This window comes from Lissotriton helveticus, chromosome 5_1 (assembly GCF_964261635.1).
Source record: "Lissotriton helveticus chromosome 5_1, aLisHel1.1, whole genome shotgun sequence".
In the NCBI taxonomy this organism is placed as follows: domain Eukaryota; kingdom Metazoa; phylum Chordata; class Amphibia; order Caudata; family Salamandridae; genus Lissotriton; species Lissotriton helveticus.
Window position 1 is genome coordinate 1,431,048,059 of NC_136065.1, and position 25,638 is coordinate 1,431,073,696.

General features: G+C 42.7%; 1 protein-coding gene across 1 annotated transcript in view; it reads right to left on the reverse strand.

The window, feature by feature from the left end:
- Nucleotides 1-20,419, reverse strand: part of LRIG2 (leucine rich repeats and immunoglobulin like domains 2) — a 412,722-nt gene extending 392,303 nt beyond the window's left edge. Inside the window, exon 1 of the mRNA XM_078644436.1 lies at nt 20,071-20,419. Within this exon, the coding sequence (XP_078500562.1) occupies nt 20,071-20,234 (164 nt within the window). The 5' untranslated portion in view covers nt 20,235-20,419. The remainder of the gene's footprint in view (nt 1-20,070) is intronic.
- Nucleotides 20,420-25,638: the final 5,219 nt, after the last annotated feature.

Below are 25,638 nucleotides of genomic sequence, written 5' to 3' on the forward strand. Positions count from 1 at the left end.
GATGAGAAGGGAGGGGAAGTGCGAGGAAAGGCAAAGGAGCCATTCGAACAAGCTCTGGCATTGCGTGGAGGGGGGCGGGGGCGAGAGCGCACAGAAACACAGGAATGAGGAGCATGTATATACATAGGAGGCAGTGGTATGTAAACGTGTACGCATATATAAGGTCTGACGTGGAGAAAGGGGCGCGCAAAAAAGACAGTGGGGAGGGGGAGGACTTGGCGGAGAAGAAGGGAGGGGGTGAGATAAGGAGGGAGAGAGTGAAACTAGCTTTGGCCTTCTCAAGAAAACACCCATTAACGTAAAAAGCAGTTATATTCATCTCCACATTTGTATTAACATCACTAGTAACACACAAAAAGAGACATGGATAAAAAGAGACATTTGACTAAAGGCAATTCGAGCGGTCCAGCATAAGGACACTGAGCTTGTAAACAATACAATCTTGCCTCATTTGCAGGATTGTATTGTGCTGCGCTGGGAGCCTGTTCATTAATCTATTTATTTAAAGTTTACACACACAGACTAGACACGGCTGTTGTGAGCAAAGGAGTCTTTTGGAAGTGTACCTGACAGAATGTTACGCAAAGTTCTTGGATGGGGGGCAAAAGTGTGCAAGAAGTGAGGGGAACGGGAGTGCGAGGAAAGGCAAAGGAGCCATTCGAACAAGCTCTTGCATTGCGCTGAGGGGGGCGAGAGCGCACAGAAACACAGGAATGAGGAGCATACCGTGCAAAGCAAAACATTCACAACACGGGGCAGCAACGAGACACACAAAGTGGAGAAACAAACAATAAAAAAAATGTAAACAAAATGCATCTTACCTGAACGCAAATAAAAACAACACCAATCCGGCTGAAGGCACTCCTGAAAAGACGAAAACAACACGGAAAGACAAAAAAAAGTAAACCCCGCCTACCGCCGCACTGACGTGTCCAAAGGGGCCGGATGAGAAAAATTCTCATAAACGCCCACGAGTCGCCTCGGAGAATGACGGACGCCTCGGTTTCCCAATCGCTAGCGTCCATTTATGGAGCTAGCCAATGGGAAACAGAGGCGGTACGAAAATCCATACTGCGCAGCTTTTCGCCAGGCGAAACCTAAAAACAAGCCGACTCAGAACATCTATAATGCTTTATGCCTCGCAAAGGGGTACGGAAAGCGTGATACAAATAACAATTCAATACAACTTCCACCAGCCAGTTTCAACTTATTGTTGGCGAAGGTCCATAATATACGTCACAGAGAGTTGTAGTTAGAAAGGGATGTCGATTACACATTTACACGAGTTAAAATCATAAATTTTGGGAGAAAAAACAGACAAAGGCTGTAAAGTCATTAAAATACAACACTTTAGATAAGAACTGTGTGTTCAGTCTGTACTGTATCTACTCTCACTTCAGAGACCAGTTCTCAGTATGGGCGCTTGGGCCCCTCGCTGACACTACACTCAATGATGAATCATGCTCACTCCGAAAACTCTCCTCAAGAGATCAGACTACAGAGACTAATGCCTACAGTAGACATAAATGCAGACGGACAAGCAGATAGTCGTAGCCAGACTCACTGAAATTCTGTCCTAAGTGGGACAGCACCCCTTGCAGCCAGCCTTTCTATGGAAATATGAAAAAAGCATTGGCATAGCCAATAGGTCTCGCCTTTGGGACCTTATAAGTTTTTAGGTCTCGCCTAGCTATCGTGTAAGCGATGGCTCTGCAAGATATTTAGTGGGGCTTCTGAAATTGCTCTCAAAGCAGGCGGATCGGGTACAGTGCATGTGCGCCGGGCGTGCGCACCATTTGTCAGCCTGCGTGATCACTTTCGCGGCCGATTTGATGTTAACATCAAAGCGGCCGCGAAAGTGATCACGCAGGCAGACAAATGGTGCGCGCTCCCGGCGCACATGCGCTGTAGCATTTAACTAATTGGGATCCCCTCTTGTTTGGGTCAGCCATCTGCTCAGCAGCTATCACTACCTTTGACAAATAAATACGGTATTGCTTGAATGCTGCAAAGCAACTCAGTCCCACACAACAGATAGGGCCAAAATACTTTAGTAATAATTAGTTAACGCTCACACTTAACCCTCCAAGAAAGCATTTTATAAGCCATTCTTTGGTGATACAGCCTTAACTTGTGCCTGCTGCAGCTAATCAGTTAATCCGTGCATGAAGACTTGTGGTACACAGAAACCACTTACATCAAGAAGTCATGGCCTATCACCCAAGAATCACATTTTGCTTGTGTGTTTAGCTTGTTTATTTTCACCATCGTATACTGTTACCAACGGACAGCAGAATGTGGGCCTCCTCCCACCGTGCTTACGGACAGCAGAATGCAGGCCTCCTCCCGCCATGCTTTAAATAAACAGCAAACAGGCGATGAGCCTCGCAACATCTCTGTGGCGGTGGTAGAAGTCACAGGGTTTTTTTATTTCACCGTCGTAGACTCCAAGCGTCGCAACTTTTCTATGTACGGTGATACTCTGTGTACGGTGACAGAAGTCATAGGGTGTTTTTATTTTTTCATTATGGTAGACTCTGCTACCACCGGACAGCACAATGCGGGCCTCCTCTCGCCGCGCTTTAATTTAACAGCAAACAGGAGACCAGCCTCGCAACATCTCTGTGTAAGGTGATAGAAGTGAGAGGGTGTTTTTATTTTCACCATCGTAGACACTGCTAGCATCAGACAGCACAATGCGAGCCAGCTGAAGGATACACTGTCCTTTAAGAATGGTCCTGTGCAGTGTGCTACCTGGATAAACTGCTATCACTACTGTAATTTTCAATGCCCAGTACAGGCAAATATATCTAGGGGCAAGTATTAAACGCGTAAACAGTGGTTTAAAAAAAAAAAAAACATTACGTTGCTTTAAGTTACTGTGCCACCTGGGTAAACAGCTATCATTACTATAATTTACAATACCCAGTACAAGCAGATATATCTGGGGGCAACAATTATGCACTCAAACTGTTTTTTTCCCACTGAAAACATTACATTGTTTTAAGTTACAAAATAAATACAATTATTTAGCAGAGGCACCATCTGGTTTTCCTCTTGCTCGGCCAAGGGCACGTGCCTCGCTCCGCCTCTCTGTCTTGCTCACCCCTCCCCCACCACAGAGCGTGTCGCAGCTTGTCCTGATGGAAGCGTTCTTTCAGATACCAAGGATCTAGCCCCGGTTATTTTACATTTCACAAATGCCTTCGTGAAGCAACCACCATAAGGCCAACTAGTCACAGTACATACATTGGGCGGGCAATATAGCCTGTTTACAACACCCCTAAAAGGATAGGGAGATGAGATCAAAGGGGAACTTTGCTACCCGCCCCATCCCCGTTGTGGCAGTTACATGAGTCTGAAAATTGAAAGCAGTTAGTATATCCCGAAGGACAAATGAAATCTCTTGCCTGACCGCTGTTTCCCTACGTTGCTTCCCTTCTGCAGGCCAGCGCGCGCCAACTACCTACGTCAACATGAGGTTAAACACTACAACAAGCATTCCCTAACTCAGAGGCATGGTCAGCAAAGTTACCAAAGTGCCCATGCGATGGGAAAGCCAGACAACTGACCATTCATTTTATGTTCTGTAAATTTCATAAAGGTATCAGATTACATGTATTGCACCCGCTATAATATATTAAAGAGATTGTTATATTATCAGGAGGGATTTAAATTCGTATTCAATCTGACAGATGCCCATACCTATTGTACAATTCTGACCGCAGTTAGGAGGCAGAAATCACTCAGCCACTTAGAAGGGATACATTATGAGGAACACTAAACTAGGGTTTGTTCTACCATCACTCCTGTGTTAAATGAACTGCTGAATGGTAAAAGGTCGATATTTCATCGCCAAAAGGGATTTATTCGACAGTTATGAGCTGAATTATTTTACCTTATAATATTTGTCAAATATTTTTTATGAATTTATTGATAGTACTTCATTATATATATATATATATATATATATATATATATATATATATATATATATATATATCTTACATACAGAATACCTTTACTTAAATTACCAATGGCCCTGATCCTGTTATTTCCACATCTTTGCACATAGGACTTTAGCTCTTCTTGCCCTGATAAAGTCTACCCCAGGAAGACCATGTTTATTTACTATGTTCACATATGTAAATTTGTGTTGTGTTCTCTGCTTTTATGCTCTTATGGACTTTTGCATTAATCTGAATTAAAAAAAAGAATTGGCTTGACCCTAATCGAGATGAAGCAATCATATCTTGGCCCGTGCTCTAGCCAAAAGAGGAATTAAGCTTGTTTGCACTGCCCAATTAAACTGCAGCAAATAAGTGAAAATTAAGCCCACGAATCGTAGACAATGGGTGGGCTCCAAGCTCCTTGAAGAACACATCCATGCAACCATGAATTGACGCATCCAAGACCTAAAACGGATTAAAGGTGACATCAAGATTTTTAGGTGCATTTAAAGAGATCAATGAAAATAGTTTGACCCTGAAAAATGATATTAATATTAAATATTTTGAAGCCTACCTAGGAAAGCTCTCATTCCCTACTCTGGACAAAGAACAAAGAATGTCTGACTAAACAACTATCCAAGGCAGACGTTCTAAAGACAATCAAACGGATAAAAATAAGAAAGCCAGAGGCCCAGACAGTCTAACCAGCAAAGTTTACAAAGGTTATGCATAATCTCTCTTCAAGCCACTTCACAATCTATTCTCACCAAAACAGGTATCATATATGGCTCAGCCATTAACGATAACTGAATTGTAACGACTAATTAGATATTAAAAACTACCAATTGGCATAATTGTTAAATATAGATTGTAAATCATACATATGGAAAGGCGCTCGCTATGAGACTGACAAAATTCTTACCCATCTTAATTATCCTGCAGCATCAGATTTTCTTAGAGGTAGGATGGCTTTTAATACCATAAGGATTCAGTTATGTTTTGGAAAAAGTTCAATTATTAAATTGTCTCGCTTCAGTTGTAGGTCCAAATGCAGAAGGTCATTTACAGGGTCTCATGGACTTTTCTGATAGGCATTCTGCATAAATACGGCCTTGAAGATTTTATTAGCATGAATCTAGCTCTTTACTCAAAACAAAAGCCATGGTACGAATTAACAGCTGCCTGTTATGATACAACTTCAAACATGTTACTAGCAGAACTGATAAATCAAGCGTACAAAAGGTGGTGGTCTATGCCAATGGTATGCTGTTATTTAAGGAAGAGGACAAGAGCATTTCCTCACATCATGGAAGTGATCCTAAAATACTCAGAGATGTCAAGATATTCCCTCAGTAGGGACAAAACGTAAGTAAGTCCCCTAAGTGTACACTGCTCCTCCTTTATATAAGACACAGGTCTAAAATTGGCAAAATATTGGTCTAAAATATCTGGGCACTTGGTTTGGAAGGGATCTGGATGAAAACAGGTCAATGTGTTTACCGTTTTATTCAAGAGCAGCCTAAAGCTCTCCATATTTTCCTATATATGCATCCAGATGTTACGTTACACTTCCAACCCGGGAGCAGTTACGTTACACTTCCAACCCGGGAGCAGATCAGCGGTCTTTGCATCAGACATTGTCTATCAGTAGTCTCGCAGCAGACAGACGGTTCGCTTGTTTCTAGGGCCTATGAATAAATAGTTAAGAGTACTAACTCACATGCAAATAATGATGATTCTCTCTCCAGCTTTGCATCCAAAGATTGCATTCTACCACCAAAGTCTACTCTTTGTTCCTAAAGTGAAGATTTTGAAATGGACTTAAAACTTCTTATTGTTGGCTCTACTACTTCTTTGAATAACCCTTTCCTTAATACCAACCTCTTGAAGCCTCCTCTCTGAGAGTAAAGTCAACTCTAACCCATGTGCATGTTGGCATTAATCTCTGCAACCTGGAGATACTTATTTTCCTCTATCTCATCTAATAACCCACTGACTATCTGCATGAACCCACATACCTCGACCCCACTAATGATCACATCTAACAACTACTAATTTAATCCATATCTAAGGCACTGGAATAATGCATGCAATGGTCTCCTTGCGAGCACAAAACTAATCCCAATAACCACTAGACTAACCACAAACCTTGGGTTATGGAGCAGCATTTGGTCAGGTGTAAATTGCTTGAACGCCTTGTCAAGGTAGTAAGCGCTATATAAAATGCAATTACAATTAAAATAAATGGAAAAAAACAGCCAAAGTCAAAGGCTTATTGAGACAGTGCTCCCCAAAACGTATATGAAGGCAAAGCAGGTTGGAAAGTATTACAATTCTGGTTATGCCCCCGACTAGATTTCCAACCGGTATGCTACCAATAAAATTCACACCGAGCTTTGACAAAATGATAGTAAACTTCCTTTAGAAAAATAAAAATAAAAATATCATGGAGCAAACTAAGACTGAACAAAAATGATGGCAGTGAGAAATTCCCAGATTTATTAGCATATCAAATAGTGTTTCCGGTCAGACAAGGGTCGTGGTGGTTTCCGAAGGCTACACATAAGGCTCCAGTCTGGATTCCCTGTTGAAACGGATCTACTTGGCCCACTTGCCTTGGGAGCAAAGTTTACATTACCTAATGTCAACCCTCTTAAAATTGACATTATAACGCCATTATCAGCAACATATTTGACACACTGGACAAATTAAACCAAAACTACTAAAATTTCCAAAATCCAAATAGGGTTCTCTCTGGCATAAAAAGCTCATCAAGATTATTGCATTTTGGGGAAAACTTTGCTTCTAGAGTTGGCAACCTTATCAGTGACCTAGGTACCAATGGTAAACCCAAACGATTCTTAGAAATAAAACAATTACAAACTCTCTAATTTGGGCTTATATACATTTCTAAAATGTAAAGCTGTTCTCCGAAATAAAGGCAGCATTCATCTGCCAGTCCTAGCTTTCCTGCTAGGGACACACTCAAAAATAGGCCACGTGACTTCAAAGATATCAGGGGTGTGGAATTCCTATAGCCTGATGCACAGGACATATTGTTTGAGGTTATGGACAACAAGTTTTCATGCCTATTTTGTCCTCGAGACACGTAGACCAACCCCCTGCAGCACAAACCCTTTGGCTGCCGGATTACAGTACCACATCATATATCAGGAAAGGGTATTGTCTGCCGTTAAGGTAATATTTGCGTCCATAGGTTAATGCTGTTCAAACTTGAATGTATGGTTAATTAATACAAATCTGGTATTATTAGGGGTGAGCATTTTAAGGAAATGCTGTAGGTTCAGACTGCTCTACTAACAGTGGTTCCCGTATATAAATGTGTGCACACATTTGCATAGTGGAACAATATGAAGCTACAAAAATAATGTTTTCAGGATGCTCTCTGAATAGATGTAAATATATGCAAAAGCTTGAAAGCAAGATTGAGGATTCTTTGCTTTCAAAATAAAATATTCATCACAAAAAAAAGGAAGTATCAAAAAAAGTTTTGCCAAGCCACTGTGACATTTTAGGTACCATTTCCTTGAAGCATCATTTAGTAAAATGTGTTAATGTATGCTAGTATTTCCAAAAAAAAAAAAAAACTTATAATGGAAAATCAGTGTAACCAGTTTCAACAAAATATAATCAAGCATTGACAAAGCCAACGGGTATGACATTGGTGGTCAGCCGTTTGGTTTTGTCAATGCATGCCTTGTTTTGACATGGTTTTTGTACAACTTAACTGTTGCAGGAGCCGCCGGGCCCTCATCATTATAACAAACATTGGCAAAAGCAAAAAATATTTTTGGTCTAAAAAAAAAAAATCATTGCCACAGTAGGTCCTAGTACAGAACAAAAGTAGTTTGCATGCTGAAATACTCCTTATGAAAAAGCAGAATGCTATCACTCACAGTGAAACCAGCCGGTAGTCAGAGAGGGTTAGAATTTTAATAAAAACAAGAGGTTTTGGTAAACGCTAGACCTAAATCAAGGCCCAATTCTTAAAGAAAGTCAAAAAAAGGGCATCCAGGGTATAAGTCCTTGCATTATTGCAGATTTATGGCTTTCATGAATTCATAAGAATATACAAAAGTAGATCAGGAAATTGTACTCCCAGAAAATATTTGTGAATGACATTTTAGTACGAGCAAATCTGCACATGTAGATTTGCTTATGCAAAAATCTGTTGAGCGCAAACAAGTTCACTTTCCCACCAACCACTGCCCCCCCCCCCCCCCCCCCGGAAGAGAAGAGGTTTTACTTCCGCCCTTATCGGGAGTAGATGTCCAGCCTTCCTCTGTATTAGAAAAGATTGAAGATGAGCTGAAGAAAACAAACACATTAAAACATACAAGTTAGTAGGTTTGCTCAGACTCAAAAGGGCATTCTATCCATGAGGGAACAACTGCTTACCTCTACTTCCAGCCCCAGCATACAGATCTACAGAAAGGCGCCAAAATAAGGGTATTGCTAGTATTTAAACCCTATGTTAGGGAGCAAACTGTTCCATTGACAGGTAGATATTTTATTAAATTCCACAACCCTGGGTATACAGTTTAACTACACACTCCAACCACATCTCATCTACAAATGTATCACCACAAGGGAATACCTTTCAGAGTACTCAGGACACAACATACCTTCAACTTCAAGAGCAAATATTTGGAGCTCTCCATTCAAGTCAACATCACACCAGCACATGTACAAACGATGTTGTGAATTGTACACAACACTTTCTGAACCCCTGGGAAACTTCATATACTAGGACTCACTGATTCTAAGCTCAGCTAAAATTGCGAGCTAAAAGCAGGCAATTTAACGACTATGTTAACCGTAACTAGGTTCTTCGCTTTTGGCTCCAAATTACAAAGCCGGACACAAAAGGTCTTTAGCATACATTTTAACACTGACCACAATAGCTTAATTTGACATCTTTGCAGGCATGAACATTCCGCCTCTTAATTCAGCATATCTTTTACTCATTGACCTCATGCTTGTTAAGAGAGCAAAGCTGATCCTTTCAGAATGGAAAAGTGCCTCGAACATATCCTTTTACACTTGGTAGGCATAGTTATGCTTCATTAGAAGTGCAGAGCTCACATGCCTCCACAAATTACACTCTCGTCCCAACAATCTGTGGGACTCAATTGACCCCTATCTTCAAAAGAACATTCTCCATAATTAACACAATGTATCTGATTAAGCAAATCACTACTTATATACTCATCAAGACACACTGAAAATACCTTCATGGAAGACTAATAACTGATTTCCACCATCTGATGCAAACCGTTCCAGACCCTTTCACTCTCACTGTCTTTTTCTTATCTCTGAATTCTTGAACTCTTATACCCTTCAATTCCTTCCATTTCTAAACAGAAAACCCTCAGTGTGCTGCTTATGGTACAATAACGTTTGTGTCACAAAGCGAGTTCAAAGGGCATTCAATGCCACAAGCATTTATAAGCCTTTAAATCGTATCTTAAAACCGTTTGTAAATGTACTTGAATATTGTTATTGACTCTCCCCAACAACTCAGCTCTTGTGTACACTAAATGGCTTAATTTCAGGTTTGGTCCAGATGATTTTAAAATAAGAAGTATTTTGAACCTTTGTTATAAGTTCTAGATACTATTAAAAATGTGGGAAATGAAAAAATCATAACAAAAGACACTGCTTTCGTGCAAATAGCATAGAGTCCCAAATAATATATGCACCCATTAAAATAGTAGACTTCAGATACCTCAAGGGATTTTAATGTCTATATCTCAACCATAATTGGCTGACAACAGCTAATGATGGTGAGATATTTATGTATATTGATCTTCCATACCGAAGATATACACTCAATATATAGGTCACAGATTAAATCACAGGAGAGCACACTCAGACCTTCATGTTCTTAACATCAATTAAAGAAATATTGTTTAGTTGACTAGTTACACCATTTTTGCATGAAAACAGGGATATAAAATGTGACAACATTAAACAATATAACATGGAAGTGATGTTCTAGAACATTTTGCATGGTATGACATTCTGACCTGAGGGAGAAGACATTTAAAAGAATATCTCCAAGCGCTTATCTTTCAAAGTGCTTAGATCAAGAGAGGACCGCTTAAAAAATGAGGTAATAATATGGAGATGCAATAAATCCAGATAAGAACAAATACTGGCAAAGCCAAATCGGTCTGGTCTTTCACATAGCTAAATTAACTCAAGAAATTACTAGATGGTCCTTGTGAGTCAGAAGCAACAGCTTAAAATCTTTAACAAGGCTGCACCCATCAAAACTTTATTAGATGCCCCTCTCAAGTCATTCACATTGCTTTAAATGTCCTTTAAACTGTGTGGCATCAACAGAATCTACATACAAAACTTTGCTAATCTAATGAACTGTACTTGTTTTCTATAGAATAAGCACACCAAATTACAACAAATGTCTTGATTACCATAGAAGACCACAAAGTATATATTGATACCGGCAGTTACTGGTTAAGTCAAGTGCCTTCATTCATGTTCTTAAGCAAAAGCAATAATTGATGGACAAAATGCTGGAGAATGCAAACAATCACCCCCAGTCACAAGGATCTGGGTATAATCCATCATTCTTTTGCTCACCACACCACCCCAGTTTGGACCCAGCCATATGCAAATCAGTCTTGACCCTGTTCCTTATGGGAACAGTCCAGCCCGAACTACCAAGCCAGGTCTTATTCATATTCTTAACAAAATTATTTTTGAGTGGCACTACACTCGTGTGCTAGTAAAACCAGGGATGTGGAATTCCTATAGCCCGACGCCCAGGACATGTTGTTTGGGGTTAGGGCAATAAGTTTTAATGTTCATTTTGTCCTTGGGACAAGTAGGCCCAACCCCCTGCAGCACAAACCCTTTGGCTGCCAGTTTGCAGTACTACATTATGGATCAGGGAAGGAGACTATCTGCAGTTAAGGTAATATTTTTGCCCATATGTTACTACCGTGCAAACTTGTATTTATGGTTCATTAATTTAAAGCCTTTATTATTAGGGTGAGCGCTCTAATTAAAAGTTGTAAACTCCGACTACACTGCTGACAGTGGTTCCAGTACAAAAATGTTTGCACACGTTTTCAAAGTTTAGCAAAATAAAGCTATGTATAATGCCCCCGAAATGCTCTCTGATTTGATGCAAATATTTGCAAAAGCCTGAAATCACAATTGATTCTTTGCTTTCAAAATAAAATGTTCATAATAAAAATGAAAGCAGGAAAAAAAACATTTAGCTAAACTACTGTAAAGTTTCAGGTACCCTTTCTTTGCATCATCATTTAGTAACGTGTTGATGCATGCTAGTGTTTCCCAAAAATATTCATAATGGAAGTTCAGTGTAACCAGTTTCAATATGATTATGGGTGGGGGGGGGGGGGGTAAGCATTGGCAAAGCCAGTGGGTCTGAAATTAGTGGTCAGTTTTTAGGTCTCGCCTTTTCCATTCCGAAGGAATGGGAAATGGCGAGAATTCAAGTGCTCGAAATTCTCGTGAAACCACCGCTTTTTTCGTGCGGTTTTCATCGAGTTCACGTGGCCACAGGCACGCGCTTTTGGGCCATAAACTTTCCCCCTCCCCAGCCAGCTTTACCAGCAGCATTTGCCTCATCAAAGGCTTCCGCTGCCCCGCCCCGCGCCCTCACTTATTCACGGCCGCAGGCCGTGACTTCAAAGGGTGCATCTTGCTTAACAGGCCGGGCTGCACGCATGTCTCGCGCTTTAGAGGACCAACAATATAAAACCGAGCAGTGCACACCAACGTAAAAAGTAAAACAGTGGCTTTATCTGAAGAATTTAGTCACTGATAAGTATTAAACACTCATGTACACAAAATAGATGAATAATCAATTGCCTACTATAGACAATCGCAGGAAAAAAAAACTCGCTACTGACACGGAGCCGAGGAGTCCTATTTAGAGAGCTGCCTCCTGAATACAAGTAACATCGCAGGAAAAACAAGCACTGGCGTTGCCAATAGGTCTCGCATTAGGAAAGTTTATGTCATTTACAATACCAATAGGTTAAACTTTCCTAATGCGAGACCTATTGGCAACGCCAGTGCTTGTTTAGTTATGTCAATGTGTGACTTGTTGATGCATGGTATTTGTAAAACCTTATTGGGGTGTGAGCTGCTAGGCCCTCACCATTATAACAAACATTGGCAAAAGCAACAATTGTTTTTGGTCTCAAAAAGAACACACTGCCACAGTAGTAACTGGCAATGAACAAAAATACTTTGTGTGTCGATATGCTCCTTGTGAAAGAACCGAATGCTGTCAACTCACAGTGAAGCCAGCCAAAACAGAACTTTAAGAAACACAGAAGGTCACAGTCAACGCCAGACCATTTTAGGGGCCCAATTATTAAAACAAATCTCAAAAGTGCACCCAAGGTACATGTCCTTGCATGAAGGGTAGTTATGCGGCTTTCGTGAATTCCTAAGAATTTACAGAAGTAGGACAATAAATAGTACTCCTAGAAAATATTTGTGAACTGCATTTTTGTATGGGCAAATATGCATGTGTAGATTTGCTCATGCAAAAATCTGAGTGTTTGCAAGTTGCACTTTCCCTCCAACCACTTTTTTCCTAACCCTGGAAGTAGGTTTACGTCTACCATTGTCAGGAGTAAATTACCAACATTTCAATGTCTGGGAATATATTAGAAAATAGTTTTTGATACCCTCAAAACATGCAAGTTAGTAGGTTTGCACCGACTCAAAAGGGCACTCTGACCCTGGAACTATTGCTTATCACTACCTTCAGCCCCAGTATGTAGATCTGCGGAAACGTGGCAACATAAGGGGATTGCAAGTATTCAAACACTACTATGGTATGAGCCCTGGCATAATCAAGGAGGCTATATCAGAACTCTTTTATATAATGAGATTGCGCCCATAATTTGTCGCTGCAGTACATGGCACCAAGTGGGCAAGTGGATTTTGTTACAGGACAAGTAGATTTATGAAGCAACCTGCCCCATGGACAAGTAGATATTTTATTAAATTCCACACCCCTGTAAAACGAACACTGATATGTGCTATGGGTTGTGGTATGAAGAAGCCAAATACAAAAACATAAGTTGGTTTTAATAAGATAATTTAATTTGATAACTTAATTTGATAAAGTTGGTAATGAGAACATCCCAAAGATGTCAATAAATTTTTCTATTTTAACCGAAGTGATGAAACCCTACAACGTGTAGAAGGAACTAGCATTCACAGGCAAATAACTCCTAGCTGAAGTTCAATGCTTTCCACCTTGTGTGCAGTGCCCCCTTGTGGTTGTTTTTATGACTATTTTGAGGGCTGAAAATGTAAAAAAACAATTAAAAAAAAAGAATCTGAAATGTTGATTTTCTTTCTTTTTTAATAAAACTTGATTACACTTTTTAACGCTAATGGTGATTTTGGAATAATGATTATAGATCTGCTTTATATATGTTCATATGCTCACCCTTTGATAAAGCCAATAGGCTCACTTTTAATTTTTTTATTTTGGGATAATTTGGCAAAGTCAGTATAAGTTTTTAGATGCGCATAGAGGGGAGAGAAGGCGGCGAGAGTAAGATCTGATTTAAAACACTACCGAGGTGGGGAAGTTAAAAACGTGAGATGTGAAAATGTGCACGGAAAGATTTCAACATGGAGAGGAACAGATGGCGGTTCATTAGCAGGTACGAGCGGTAGCAGAGATTAGTAAGGAGGATGGGGAACGCTGCACAGTTTTTAGATGCGCATAGAGGGGAGAGTAAGATCTGATATAAAACACTACCGAGGTGGGGAAGTTAAAAAACAGAAGCGGGAAAGGAAAGTGGAGTGAGGAGTGTTTAGGGAGTAAGGTGGGTAGTGTGGTTTAAGTAAAGTTTTGTATCTCCAGATTGAAGACAATGGGAGTAACAAAGGCACATTGAAGAGTTCAATGTTCTAAGTATGTCGTAGAAAATACTGTTGTTTACCCATGGCCCCCCAAACATAATGATCCCATTAAACAGCATGTGTCAATTAAGGCAATATCAGCATGATTATTAACAAGCTACCAACATTGAAATGAGTGTATTGTCACGCACATGAAATGATTCTAAATGTATATTATTGTTAATTTCAGTTTCCCCTGACGAAGGGCCATATTCGGCTTGAAATGCATTGGGATACATTGAACAGCTTTTGAAGAATACAGCACTTGTACGTGTTCTGAATTTGAGGCTCGGATTGCCCGTTTTGAACATGAGAAGCCTATGAAAATTGCTTTTGCTTGCATGAAAGCTTGAAAAGTGGTGAAGAGTGATAAAAATTGAGTATGCACTGAGTTAAAAAAGAAGCAAAATTGAAAGAAAAAAAATATGCAAATTGCAATTGTGGCTGTGCCAGCGGTTTGGGGTGTACAGGCGCCCCCCTTGATTGTGATAAAGTCAGTATGTCTGCCTTACTTAATTGTAACATCACAGTCAGTTTGTGGGGTTTGGTGCAGGCCCTGTTCCCAACTCCACATGGTGCTGCGCACAGGGGGGGTTGGGTCTCAGCAAGGAGTTGGGAGCAAGGCTTGGCAACAGGTCCTGCACCCAACCACAGCTGCGCACACTCGAAGGCTGTGGGAGATAGGGTGCAGGGCATGTCCGCATGCGCAGGGGGTGGTTGGGTGCCAGTGAGAGGCATTGGGCCTGACCCGGTCTGTGCTCAACCGCACAAAAAGCATAGCCAAAGACATGGCCCTATGCCCAACCACATGCCACAAATGGCGATAAACATCTAACTTTACGCAAAAAAAACTAGTTTTTAATTCACTAGGAATAAACAAAGGTTGAAATGTAAGAGTCTTCTTGAAATTACGTTATGTGTTAAAATGTTAGCTAAAACATGCCTTTTTAAATTAACAAAACCACTGAAATCAACCGGTTCTAGTTATCTCAAGTATCTATAACTTGTGGTCAAAAGTAACTATAACCGGCAGAGGAGGTGGCCTCACGGCCAGACCGAGCAATTTTGGAGCTGAGAAACCAAGTTTGCGCCTCTGCTCAGCATCCTGTGCAAACCACAATCTCCCTGTGCATCCCAAAACAAACAAGCATTGGAAATGCAATAGGGCTCGCATTAGGAAAGTTTGAGCTATTGGTCTTATAAATGAAATTTTTATTATTTATGTGTTATTTTTTAAAATAGCTAAATTAATAGCTTTGTCATTTACAATGCCAATAGTTATAACTTTCGCAAATGTGACACCTATAGCATTTGTAATGCAACATGTTTTATATTTACGGGACTTAGATGTATTGATATTACAAATAACAATTGCTTTTAATTTTTTTAAATAATTAATACTTAAATAATTTATTTAATTTGTAATGGCAATAGCTTAAACTTTTGTAAATAACTTTTGGGAAGATTATGTTAAGTGTTTTTTATTGTGACGAAAATCCAAGAACAGAAGTGAAATATTAACATCTTTTTGTGATTTGTAATAAAGCTTGAAAGCAGCTTGAAACATTGAAAGTACATATTTGAACCAGTGATGCTGTGGTTTCGCTGAGTGATGCAGGGGTGGCGCTGAGTGATGCAGGGGTGGCGCTGAGTGATGCAGGGGTGGCGCTGAGTGATGCTGGGGTGGCGCTGAGTGATGCTGGGGTGGCGCTGAGTGATGCTGGGGTGGCGCTGAGTGATGCTGGGGTGGCGCTGAGTGATGCTGGGGTGGCGCTGAGTGATGCTGGGGTGGCGCTGAGTGATGCTGGGGTGGCGCTGAGTGATGCTGGGGTGGCGCTGAGTGATGCTGGGGTGGCGCTGAGTGATGCTGGGGTGGCGCTGAGTGATGCTGGGGTGGCGCTGAGTGATGCTGGGGTGGCGCTGAGTGATGCTGGGGTGGCGCTGAGTGATGCTGGGGTGGCGCTGAGTGATGCTGGGGTGGCGCTGAGTGATGCTGGGGTGGCGCTGAGTGATGCTGGGGTGGCGCTGAGTGATGCTGGGGTGGCGCTGAGTGATGCTGGGGTGGCGCTGAGTGATGCTGGGGTGGCGCTGAGTGATGCTGGGGTGGCGCTGAGTGATGCTGGGGTGGCGCTGAGTGATGCTGGGGTGGCGCTGAGTGATGCTGGGGTGGTGCTGAGTGGTGCTGGGGTGGTGCTGAGTGGTGCTGAGTGGTGCTGGGGTGGTGCTGAGTGGTGCTGGGGTGGTGCTGGGGTGGTGCTGGGGTGGTGCTGGGGTGGTGCTGGGGTGGTGCTGAGTGATGCTGTGGTGGTGCCGAGTGGTGCCGAGTGATGCTGTGGTGGTGCCGAGTGATGCTGTGGTGGTGCCGAGTGATGCTGTGGTGCTGCTGAGTGATGCTGTGGTGCTGCTGAGTGATGCTGTGGTGCTGCTGAGTGATGCTGTGGTGCTGCTGAGTGGTGCTGTGGTGCTGCTGAGTGGTGCTGTGGTGGTGCTGTGGTGGTGCTGTGGTGGTGCTGAGTGGTGCTGTGGTGGTGCCGAGTGGGAGATGGGGAGAGTGAAAAAAGGAGAGCAGGGACGGGGAGAGAGACGGGGAGAGAGGAGAGGGAAGAGAGGGAAAGGGAGAGAGGGAAGTGAGGGAAAGGGAGAGAAGGAAAAGGAGAGCAGGCAGAGGGGGAGAGGGAGGGGAAGAAGAGAGGAGGAGGACGAGAGCGAAGGACGGAGGGGAGAGAGAGGGGAGGGAGAGAGAAAGGAGAGCAGGCAGAGGGGGAGATGGGGAGAGGGAGAAGAGGGAGAAAAAGGAGAGCAGGGAGAGGGTAAAGAGATGGAGAGAGGAGAGAGGAGAGAGAGAGGGGGAGAGAGGAGAGAGAGACGGAGACGGGGAGAGAGGAGAGGGAAGAGAGGGAAAGGGAGAGAGGGAAGTGAGGGAAAGGGAGAGAGGGAAGTGAGGGAAAGGGAGAGAGGGAAGTGAGGGAAAGGGAGAAAGGGAAAAGGAGAGAGGGAAAAGGAGAGAGAGGGTAGAGGGAGAGAGGGAGGGGAATAAGAGGGGGAGGACGAGAGCGAAGGACGGAGGGGAGAGAGAGGGGAGCGAGAGAGGGGAGCGAGAGGAGAGCAGGCAGAGGGTGAGATAGGGAGATGGAGAAAAAGGAGAGCAGGGAGAGGGTAAAGAGAGGGAGAGAGGGGGAGAGAGAGAGGGGGAGAGAGGAGAGAGAGACGGAGACGGGGAGAGAGGAGAGGGAAGAGAGGGAAAGGGAGAGAGGGAAAGGGAGAGAGGGAAGTGAGGGGAAGGGAGAGAGGGAAGTGAGGGGAAGGGAGAGAGGGAAGTGAGGGGAAGGGAGAGAGGGAAAAGGAGAGAGGGTAGAGGGAGAGAGGGAGGGGAAGAAGAGAGGGGGAGGACGAGAGCGAAGGACGGAGGGGAGAGAGAGGGGAGGGAGAGAGAGAGGAGAGCAGGCAGAGGGGGAGATGGGGAGAGGGAGACCAAGAAGCGAGTTCCTCCTGCAAACTAGCTTGAAAAGCCAGAGCTCGGGGTATGGTGGGTTGAGTCTGCACGGGCACACCATGCCGAGCAGCTGCAGCCCTGACAGGGCTCTGAGGCAGCGTCTTTGCCCTGGAGAGACGGCCGGGTGAAATAAGAAATAGAACAAGACGGACATGCGGACTGTCAGAACTCCCGTCAGCCTTTGATGTAAAACACATTAAGAGGCATTCGCTGTCCTCATCTGCTTGGAGCTCTGGAATAAGGCAAGAGGGTGGGTGCGAGCAGTTCAGGTGAAACTGAAAGTACGGCCGGCGCTGGGAGGAGAAATGCAGAGCGCACGCTGAGAAGCTTATTGGAGGGGAGGCTGGGCTGCCTTTGATGTGGTGAGGCTGGCAGGGAGGAGGCTGGTGGCATTGTGCACGCGCTTTTTAGGGCTTGCGCTTGCGCAATGACCTAAAAAGCATATGCACTGCATGGAATCGCCAGTGGAATCGCCGGTGGTTAAACTCTGGATAAGCCACTATAGAGCTTGGCCAGCTATGCGCATGCGCATCAGCAGGCGAGCCCTAACAAAAAAGAATGAATGTGTAACACATAACTAGTGCCCATGTAAAGCACTCCAATACCTTCAAGTCGAGCTTGCGCCATTTAAATCTGCAAAAAAAAAAATCTAGCACCCTCGCCAAGCACTGCTTATAACCTCACATATTGCATCACTGATAACATGATTCCAACATTTAAAATGACATCTTTCACGACAACACTGCGCGAGTTATAGTTACTTTAGGGCACAAGTCATTGTTACTTGAGAGAACTATAACTGGTGAATTTCAGTGGTTGTGTTCAAAATGTTATGCTTTAACTGACATTTTCACCTAACTGTATTGTCCCTTTAACATCTATTTTTTTAGTGTATATAAAAAAGACGTTGTCCCTTTATCCTATGCTTACAAACTTTGATAGAAAAGCAGACATGTGAGGTGAGTAAATTTAGAGTGTCGCTGGTTTTGAGGGTGCTCTATAAAGGAGCTGCTTTCCACCTAAACTTGGGAACTACCCAGAGTTCTCTGCTTCTTTTTTGCATATTATATATATACACATACACACACAGGAAAAATGTTTTAAAGTTGGGTGATATGCTAGTAAAGTAGTAAGATTTTAATTTATGTAAAAAAAAAAAAAGTTACTGAGCGAGCACTATAGTTTACAAACCAAAATAAAAGAGCACTGGTTTTCAAAAAGTAGGTCAAGCACATGAAAAACTTAAGACATGGCCTTAAGACTTAAGTCCTAGGTTCAACAAGTATATCACAAACTATTTTTGGTGCTTTATAGTCAATGCGAGTACAAATTACTATCTCTGCTGTCAGATGGTATGGCACCTTCCATTAATTTAGGGTTTCAGTGATGCCGTGTTATGCGAGACTAATACTTCACAAAATAGATATATATATATATATTTTTTGTGTTCGCGTTTGACTTTCAGAGCAGCACTAATACTTCTACATTTTAGATGATTCAAAACAATTATTTCCTGACTATTGATGCAGTCAGTGATCCACAGTTAATACAGTTCCGATTTCCTTAACACTGCCATGTTCACTAGGCAAGATTCAATAATTTAAGGATGGACAGATTGAGCATTTAGAAGTATGTGCTGTCGTCAACCTTGTACTTGCAAACGTATTATGAAAACAATATAACTATCCAAATCGTGAGCATAAACCGTACAATGGAGTGGATGTTCACTTTTTCCCTCCAAACCACAGAGTATACGAAAGAAATATCAAAATTGCAATATAGTTAAAAGGTAGCACAACATAACGATAACTGAATAAAAATAAACGATATAATATGTTAACTGATGAAAACAGATCGTATTTTGTGAACTGGTGCGTATTCCCTAGAGTCGGTCAAAGTATATTCACCCTCACGCTCTGAACTTTTTAAGCACTAGTGGACAACTTATGTCTGATCTGTGAAGTGTACACTAGGTGTGGTGGCATGCCTAGAATCACTGTTAGTGGGGAATGATCGCCAATCAGAATCACCCGTCTGCCACAATCACACAGCACTGCAAAGACAATAGGGCAGGAGTGCCAGGATGCCCTTAAATTACAGAGGTGCAAATCCCATACCCTACAGCATACCACACAGGATGCTGTATACAGCGACTAGCATGGACAAATAAAGATATGTGGAGAAAGGCAGCTTGGCCCAGAGTGATAGTACAAGAGAGAATGACTCAAAGGATAAGTCAAAGCCAACAAACATGGCATGGCACCCATAAATCTCAAGAATTTGCCCCAGGGCACATTTCCAATTCCCCCACCCTGTAAAATCTAATTTAATCACTCCATTGGTTTGCAAAAATTAGAGACCATCTCTCAAAGTAAGCAAAGAGCCACATTGGTAAATGTAGTAGAATGTTAAGATTGTATCTTTCGTATTCTTTAATCCGGGTCGACTGGACGCTTGGGAATTGTGGGTGAATCTTTGGATTAAACTTCATTTACTTCCAACTTTCAAAAGGACCATCAGTCTTTATTACAGTGAACGTTTCCATTACACAACACACAACGCCTCCCCATCCGAAAATAAAGAAATAAAACACGATGAATCCCTCCCCTCCTGTCCCCCAACAAACCGATGTCACTTAATAGCAGAACAATTGTGCCCCTTCTATAAATTACTTACAGGATGGTAGAGTCCGTAGGGATGGCTCCCGGAAGACGAGAGAGTTTGCTCCGACTGCAGTCGATGTGCTGGGGCCCACAGGAGCAGGGGGGCGGACAGACAGGAGTACTTAGGGGCAACAGAAAAAGCAGCAGAAAGAGAGGAGCACGGGGAACAACCGCCATCTTAGCTCTGAACGCCGCAAAGCAAAAAAGGTCCGGTTCGTACTTAATTTTACTCCACCATCACAGCCTGCCCACCCCACGGTGGAAGGGGGCCGCGGAAAAGTAAAAGATTCAGCCGCAGCAAAATCGGTATCGGAGCGTTCCACCGTCCCCTCCCAGCTCCAGGGAAGTACAGACAAAGAGATGGGACTAATCCGACACACGCCCCTAAGGTGTGCATGGGAAGCAACACAGGTTCTCTAAGGAAAGCTTCGTTTGAACCAAGTCGCCATCTTGAAGTGTCCCACGTTTCTATTGATTAATAGCAAAGCTGGGGAAAAACACGATTTCGTTTCCCAAAATTTTAAAATGTTGATGAGATATTCCAAGAGTATTATTTTTATGTACATTCCTATATATTAAACTTAATGGAACTCGTGACTTTTTGTCTGAAGATCATTTCATAAACTAAACTATGATTTCCTTTTAATTTTATATTTGTAACGCTTTACATAAACTACGACATTAAACAGCCTACTATCTTGGGAGGATGGCTGCTTGGATCCCAACCAAGCAGTCATTTGCAGGTGGTCAAATCCTCCTAGTTTCATAATTTGTCATCCTTTGTGGGAATTACAGTATCTAGTCGGCCCTTTTGTCACGTCAGTGTAGAAACCTCCTGTAAAGCCATTGTGGTTATTTACATTGTAATTCAAATATAGAAGTAACATTTTGATATTCACTGGAGCCCTTACCTTCTATTTAGTTATATAACATTTCACAAGCTGGATTTCTATGTCTAAACTAGGTGTGGTGATCCTGTCCTGACTGTGGTGTGTTGGAATGTGAACTAGGAATGGGGAGGTGGAATGTGATCAAGGGATAAAATGCAGAGCGTTGGATGCCTGTGGAGATTCAGGCAGTCAAGGCTGGTGCTGGTTGGGCCCACGGGATCTGCTGTGTGTGTGCACCAGGAGGCTTCAATAAAGAATACTATCATAACAGCTACGAATCATCTCTACAGTTTTGGCGACGACTGGGCAACTACTGGTATAGTGTTGGAGTGGAAATCCCAAGGTAATCTCTCTTTGGAAAATTTAGGAATGCGGCACCATCACCTTGGATTACCATTACCTATGTTTCCGCTCAAGGTCGATAGATCTTTGCCACAGTTTATGACCAGGGAGCTCCCACATAAACATGAGCAATCAATCAAATGCAAATAAACATTTTAGAATAATATACACACAGAGACAAAAGGAGGGTCCCAGGGAACTATTTTGAGACCAAGCGTGGATACGGTCCCCAACACGAATGGGTACAAACTACAAGGGTATCCACAGGTCTGATACTAACGCTGGCTAAGTAGAACACGATGGTGTGAAAAGGACATACCTATCTATAGGATGGATTCCCATCACTCACGAGGTGACATGCTTTCTCATCTGGGTCTCCTCCTAGCGTCACTCTAGTGACGCCAAGGGCTACAACCCATCCACTATGAAGGGGAGCTCACGGATGTTTTCCAAATTAATTCGAAAAATGTGCGATAGCGCACTACTAGGGGGGACCGCTAGATTTATTTATTTTATTTATTTATTTATTTATGCATTTTTATATAGCGCGGACTTTACCCGAAGGCGTCAGAGCGCTTCACAATAGGAACAGAAATGAAACATAATGAGAAACATTACACATTAACAGATTACAAAAGCAAACGTTACGTTACATAAGGTAATAGTGACAATTGTGAGCAAACAAAATACATGAGGTAGTAAAAATTGTGAGCAATCAAAAATACATGAGGTAGTAAAAAGTGCACAAGAGGAAAAAGTGACAAGTGTGCCGTTACAAGAGAAAACAAAGTATCATTTGAGGTATAATACTGCAAAAGGTGCTAGACACTCATGCACAAAAAGCGTTACGTAGGCAAAGGTGGCACTTGTGCAGGTAACAAAGGTAGAACATGTGAGAGGTAGCAAACCGTGTGTTACCAGGGCAAAGTGGTGTGTGCATGTTACAAAAGGGCACCAAACACAAGTACATGGAAAACACTACAAACAGGCAGACACACCAACCACAAGAGTACACTGGGAAGGCACTTCCATGGTCATGTGAGGTAGAAATTTTCAGTAGTGGGAAGTCTTCCTCCAAATAACATGAGGACGTGAATTACTTTTGGAGGTGTCTCTGGAGGAGGAGAACTTTGAGGTCCCTTTTGAAGGCCTGGGAGGAGGCGGTGGTCCGGAGCTGAGGCGGCAAAGAGTTCCAGATTCTCACTGCGTTGCCTGAAAAGGATTGGGCCATTGTTCTCTCCTTCTTGAAAGTGGGAGGTTCAATCAGTAGATTTTCCGCATTGCGTGAAGGTCTAGAGCCTCCAGAGAGTTTCAGTTTATTCGCCAGGTAGCGAGGAGAGGAGGAGTGCAAGGCTTTGTGGGTGATACAAGCGGTCTTGTAGATAGCTCTAGCCTCGAAGGGAAGCCAGCGGAGGGTAGATAACAACGGTGTGATGTGATCGCTTCTTTTGGCCCCATAAATGAAACGAGCTGCTGAATGGAAAACAGACTTAAGTGGGGACAGGTGAGATTTGGGGAGGCCAGTAAGAAGAGAATTGCAGTAGTCTAGTCTGGAGAGGACTAGTGATTGCACCAGGGTTATAAGGTCCTGCTCCGGGAAGAAGCGTCGTATTCCCCAAAGAAGGCGCAGTTGATAACGCGCAGATTTTGCAGTAGAATTGATGTGGGGAGTTAGAATGAGTTTTTTGTCGAGAATGACACCAAGGGATTTTGCGCTGTCGACAATGATGGGTTTATTGTTTAGTAGATTCCTCTAATCCATCCATGATTGAACCGGGGGAGGAGAGAGTGAGGAGGAGAAGAGGAGGAATTCAGTTTTGGAGGGATTCAGAATCAATTGATGAGTTGACATCCAGTTTTGGATGGAGTCGAGAGTGGAGCTTAGGATGGAGAGATCATGAGTGGAGGTAACCTTGAGGTAGAGTTGGGTGTCGTCTGCATAGAGATGATAGTGAATCCCGGATTTGCTTAGGAGGTTTCCCAGTGGTTCTAAGTAGAGATTGAACAATGTGGGTGCAAGTATAGAGCCTTGGGGAACACCTTGACCCACCGCCACAGGAGAAGAGAGACTATTTGCTATTTTGATCATTTGAGATCTGTCAGAGAGGAAGGAAGCAAACCATTTAAGCACAGTGCCCTCCATGCCCATTCTCTGTTGAAGGATATTGAGGAGGGTGTTGTGATTGACAGTGTCAAAGGCTGCAGAAAGGTCAAGGAGGATTAGCAGACAGGACCCCCCTGAGTCGAGTATCCTCAGCGCATCATCAACCACTTGCAGTAGGGCTGTTTCAGTGCTGCAGTTTTGGATGAAGCCGGACTGACAATTGTCAAGAAGATCATTGTTCTTGATATGACGAGAGAGTTGTTTTGCTACACATCTTTCTGTGATCTTAGCAAGAAAGGGAAGGTTAGTGATGGGGCGGAAGTTGTTGAGGTCCTTCGCATCAGCAGTGGGCTTTTTAAGCAGAGGGGTGACCTGCCCACTTTTGAAGGCGACAGGAAGGGAGCCTTGCCATAGGGAGAGGTTGATCAGAGTGGTCCAATAGGAAAGGGAATGGGTATAGAAGTCAACGGCAATGGCACTGGGGATAGGGTCAAGAGAATGGTTGGAGGGCTTTGTTTCGCGTATGCACTTGAGAAGGGCATCTTCAGATATGGGGTCAAAGCTCTGCCAAATGGCTAAGGATTTGCGCTCCTCTGGAGGTGTAGGATGAGCGACCTGATCCACAAGTGATTTCACTTTTTCGTCGAAGAAAGTAGCGAAATCCGCTGCTCTCTTAGTAGAATCCTCCACCTCGGAGGATGTGGGAGAGCAGCTCGGAATCTTGATGAGATCGTGTATGTGTATGAGATGTGAATAAGATGTTATTGAAGAGTGATGGGCGCAATGCATGTGAGTAATTAAGTGATGTAAAATGCACACCAGGAGAAAACAACTTAATTAAATATCTCCTGATGTCCAGGTTAAAAACAGCGTAACAACAGTTTTGACATATTAACTGTCAGTGTCAACAAAGAAGAACAATGGTCTACATGTTTCAGCCTGTTGGATTTGACTAAATCCACGGCTTTCTTCAGGAACAAAAACACTCGATCTTTTGCTAATGCGAAAATATTGTGCTCAACAGAATAACATAAATCATAAATCAATTCTGAATAGTGTCATGGTTGGATCAAACTCAACCATGTAACCTGTATTAGTAGGTTTTCCAGATCCTCATGTGTACCAGGGATACTTTAAATACCTGTGAAAAACAAACACAGAGGAGAAACAACGTGTCATGTATCTACTTAACCATACAATCAAAATAAGGAAATAAAACATTGACTCAAATACTGGTGAAAACACTATAATCATCTAGTTGCTATGATAGCAAACATGTCTTACCCATGTACCATAAGGAAGACACTTCACCTCTCCTGGCAACGGCTCAGGATAATGAGGCTCTGCTCTGTGGGGAATATAAAATAAAAGCATATGCTCAGAATATTGTACCTTTATCATACTCTGGTTAAAACTACTCCATCACATCAAGAAATCAAAAGACGAGGCACTGTGCCTACTAAATCATGGACACAGAATAAATTCACCAATTGCAATAGCGAGAGACTCATTTACTTGATCACATGCCCATGCAATTATCAATATGTGGGCATGACGACCCATAAAATTAAAATCAGGGTTTCAGAACACAAAAGTTCCATCAGGTGTAAGAAGCAGGCCACTAAGCTTACAAGACACAAGACACAAATGAAAGCCACCAAAGTTTGTTGCGAAGAAATTGCCTGCTTCTTCACAGATAAACTAACAAAAATTGAACAATCCTTCATCCAAACCTCAAATCCCCCTCCCTCTTATCCTGCCACTCCTCAAGCACCATGGACCAAACAGAAAGAGATCATACCAAGGACTACCAAGTCTGCCTCTAACCAAAAAATAATGCTCACTGGTCAGACTTCAAACTCATGTCGGAAAACGAGGTCTTCAGCATAATTGCAAGCTTAAAGCCTTCTTCCCGCACTATGGACCCCCTCCCTTCCACAATAGTAAAACAACTCAATCCCATCATTACCCCTTTCTGGACAAAAATCATAAACACCTCTCTCACATCAGGCTGTGTCCCAGACTCCCTTCAACCCCAACGACCTCAACAACCTCAGACCTATCTCCAACCTCCCGTTCCTAGCTAAAGCATTGGAGAAGCGCGTGCTCCAACAACTCAACAATATACATTGACGATTTCAACCTCCTCGACATCTTTCAATCGGGATTCAGGAAAGGTTGCAGCACCGAAAAAGCGATGCTAAATATTTCTGACGATATCCACAGAGCCTTAGATGAAGGCGAA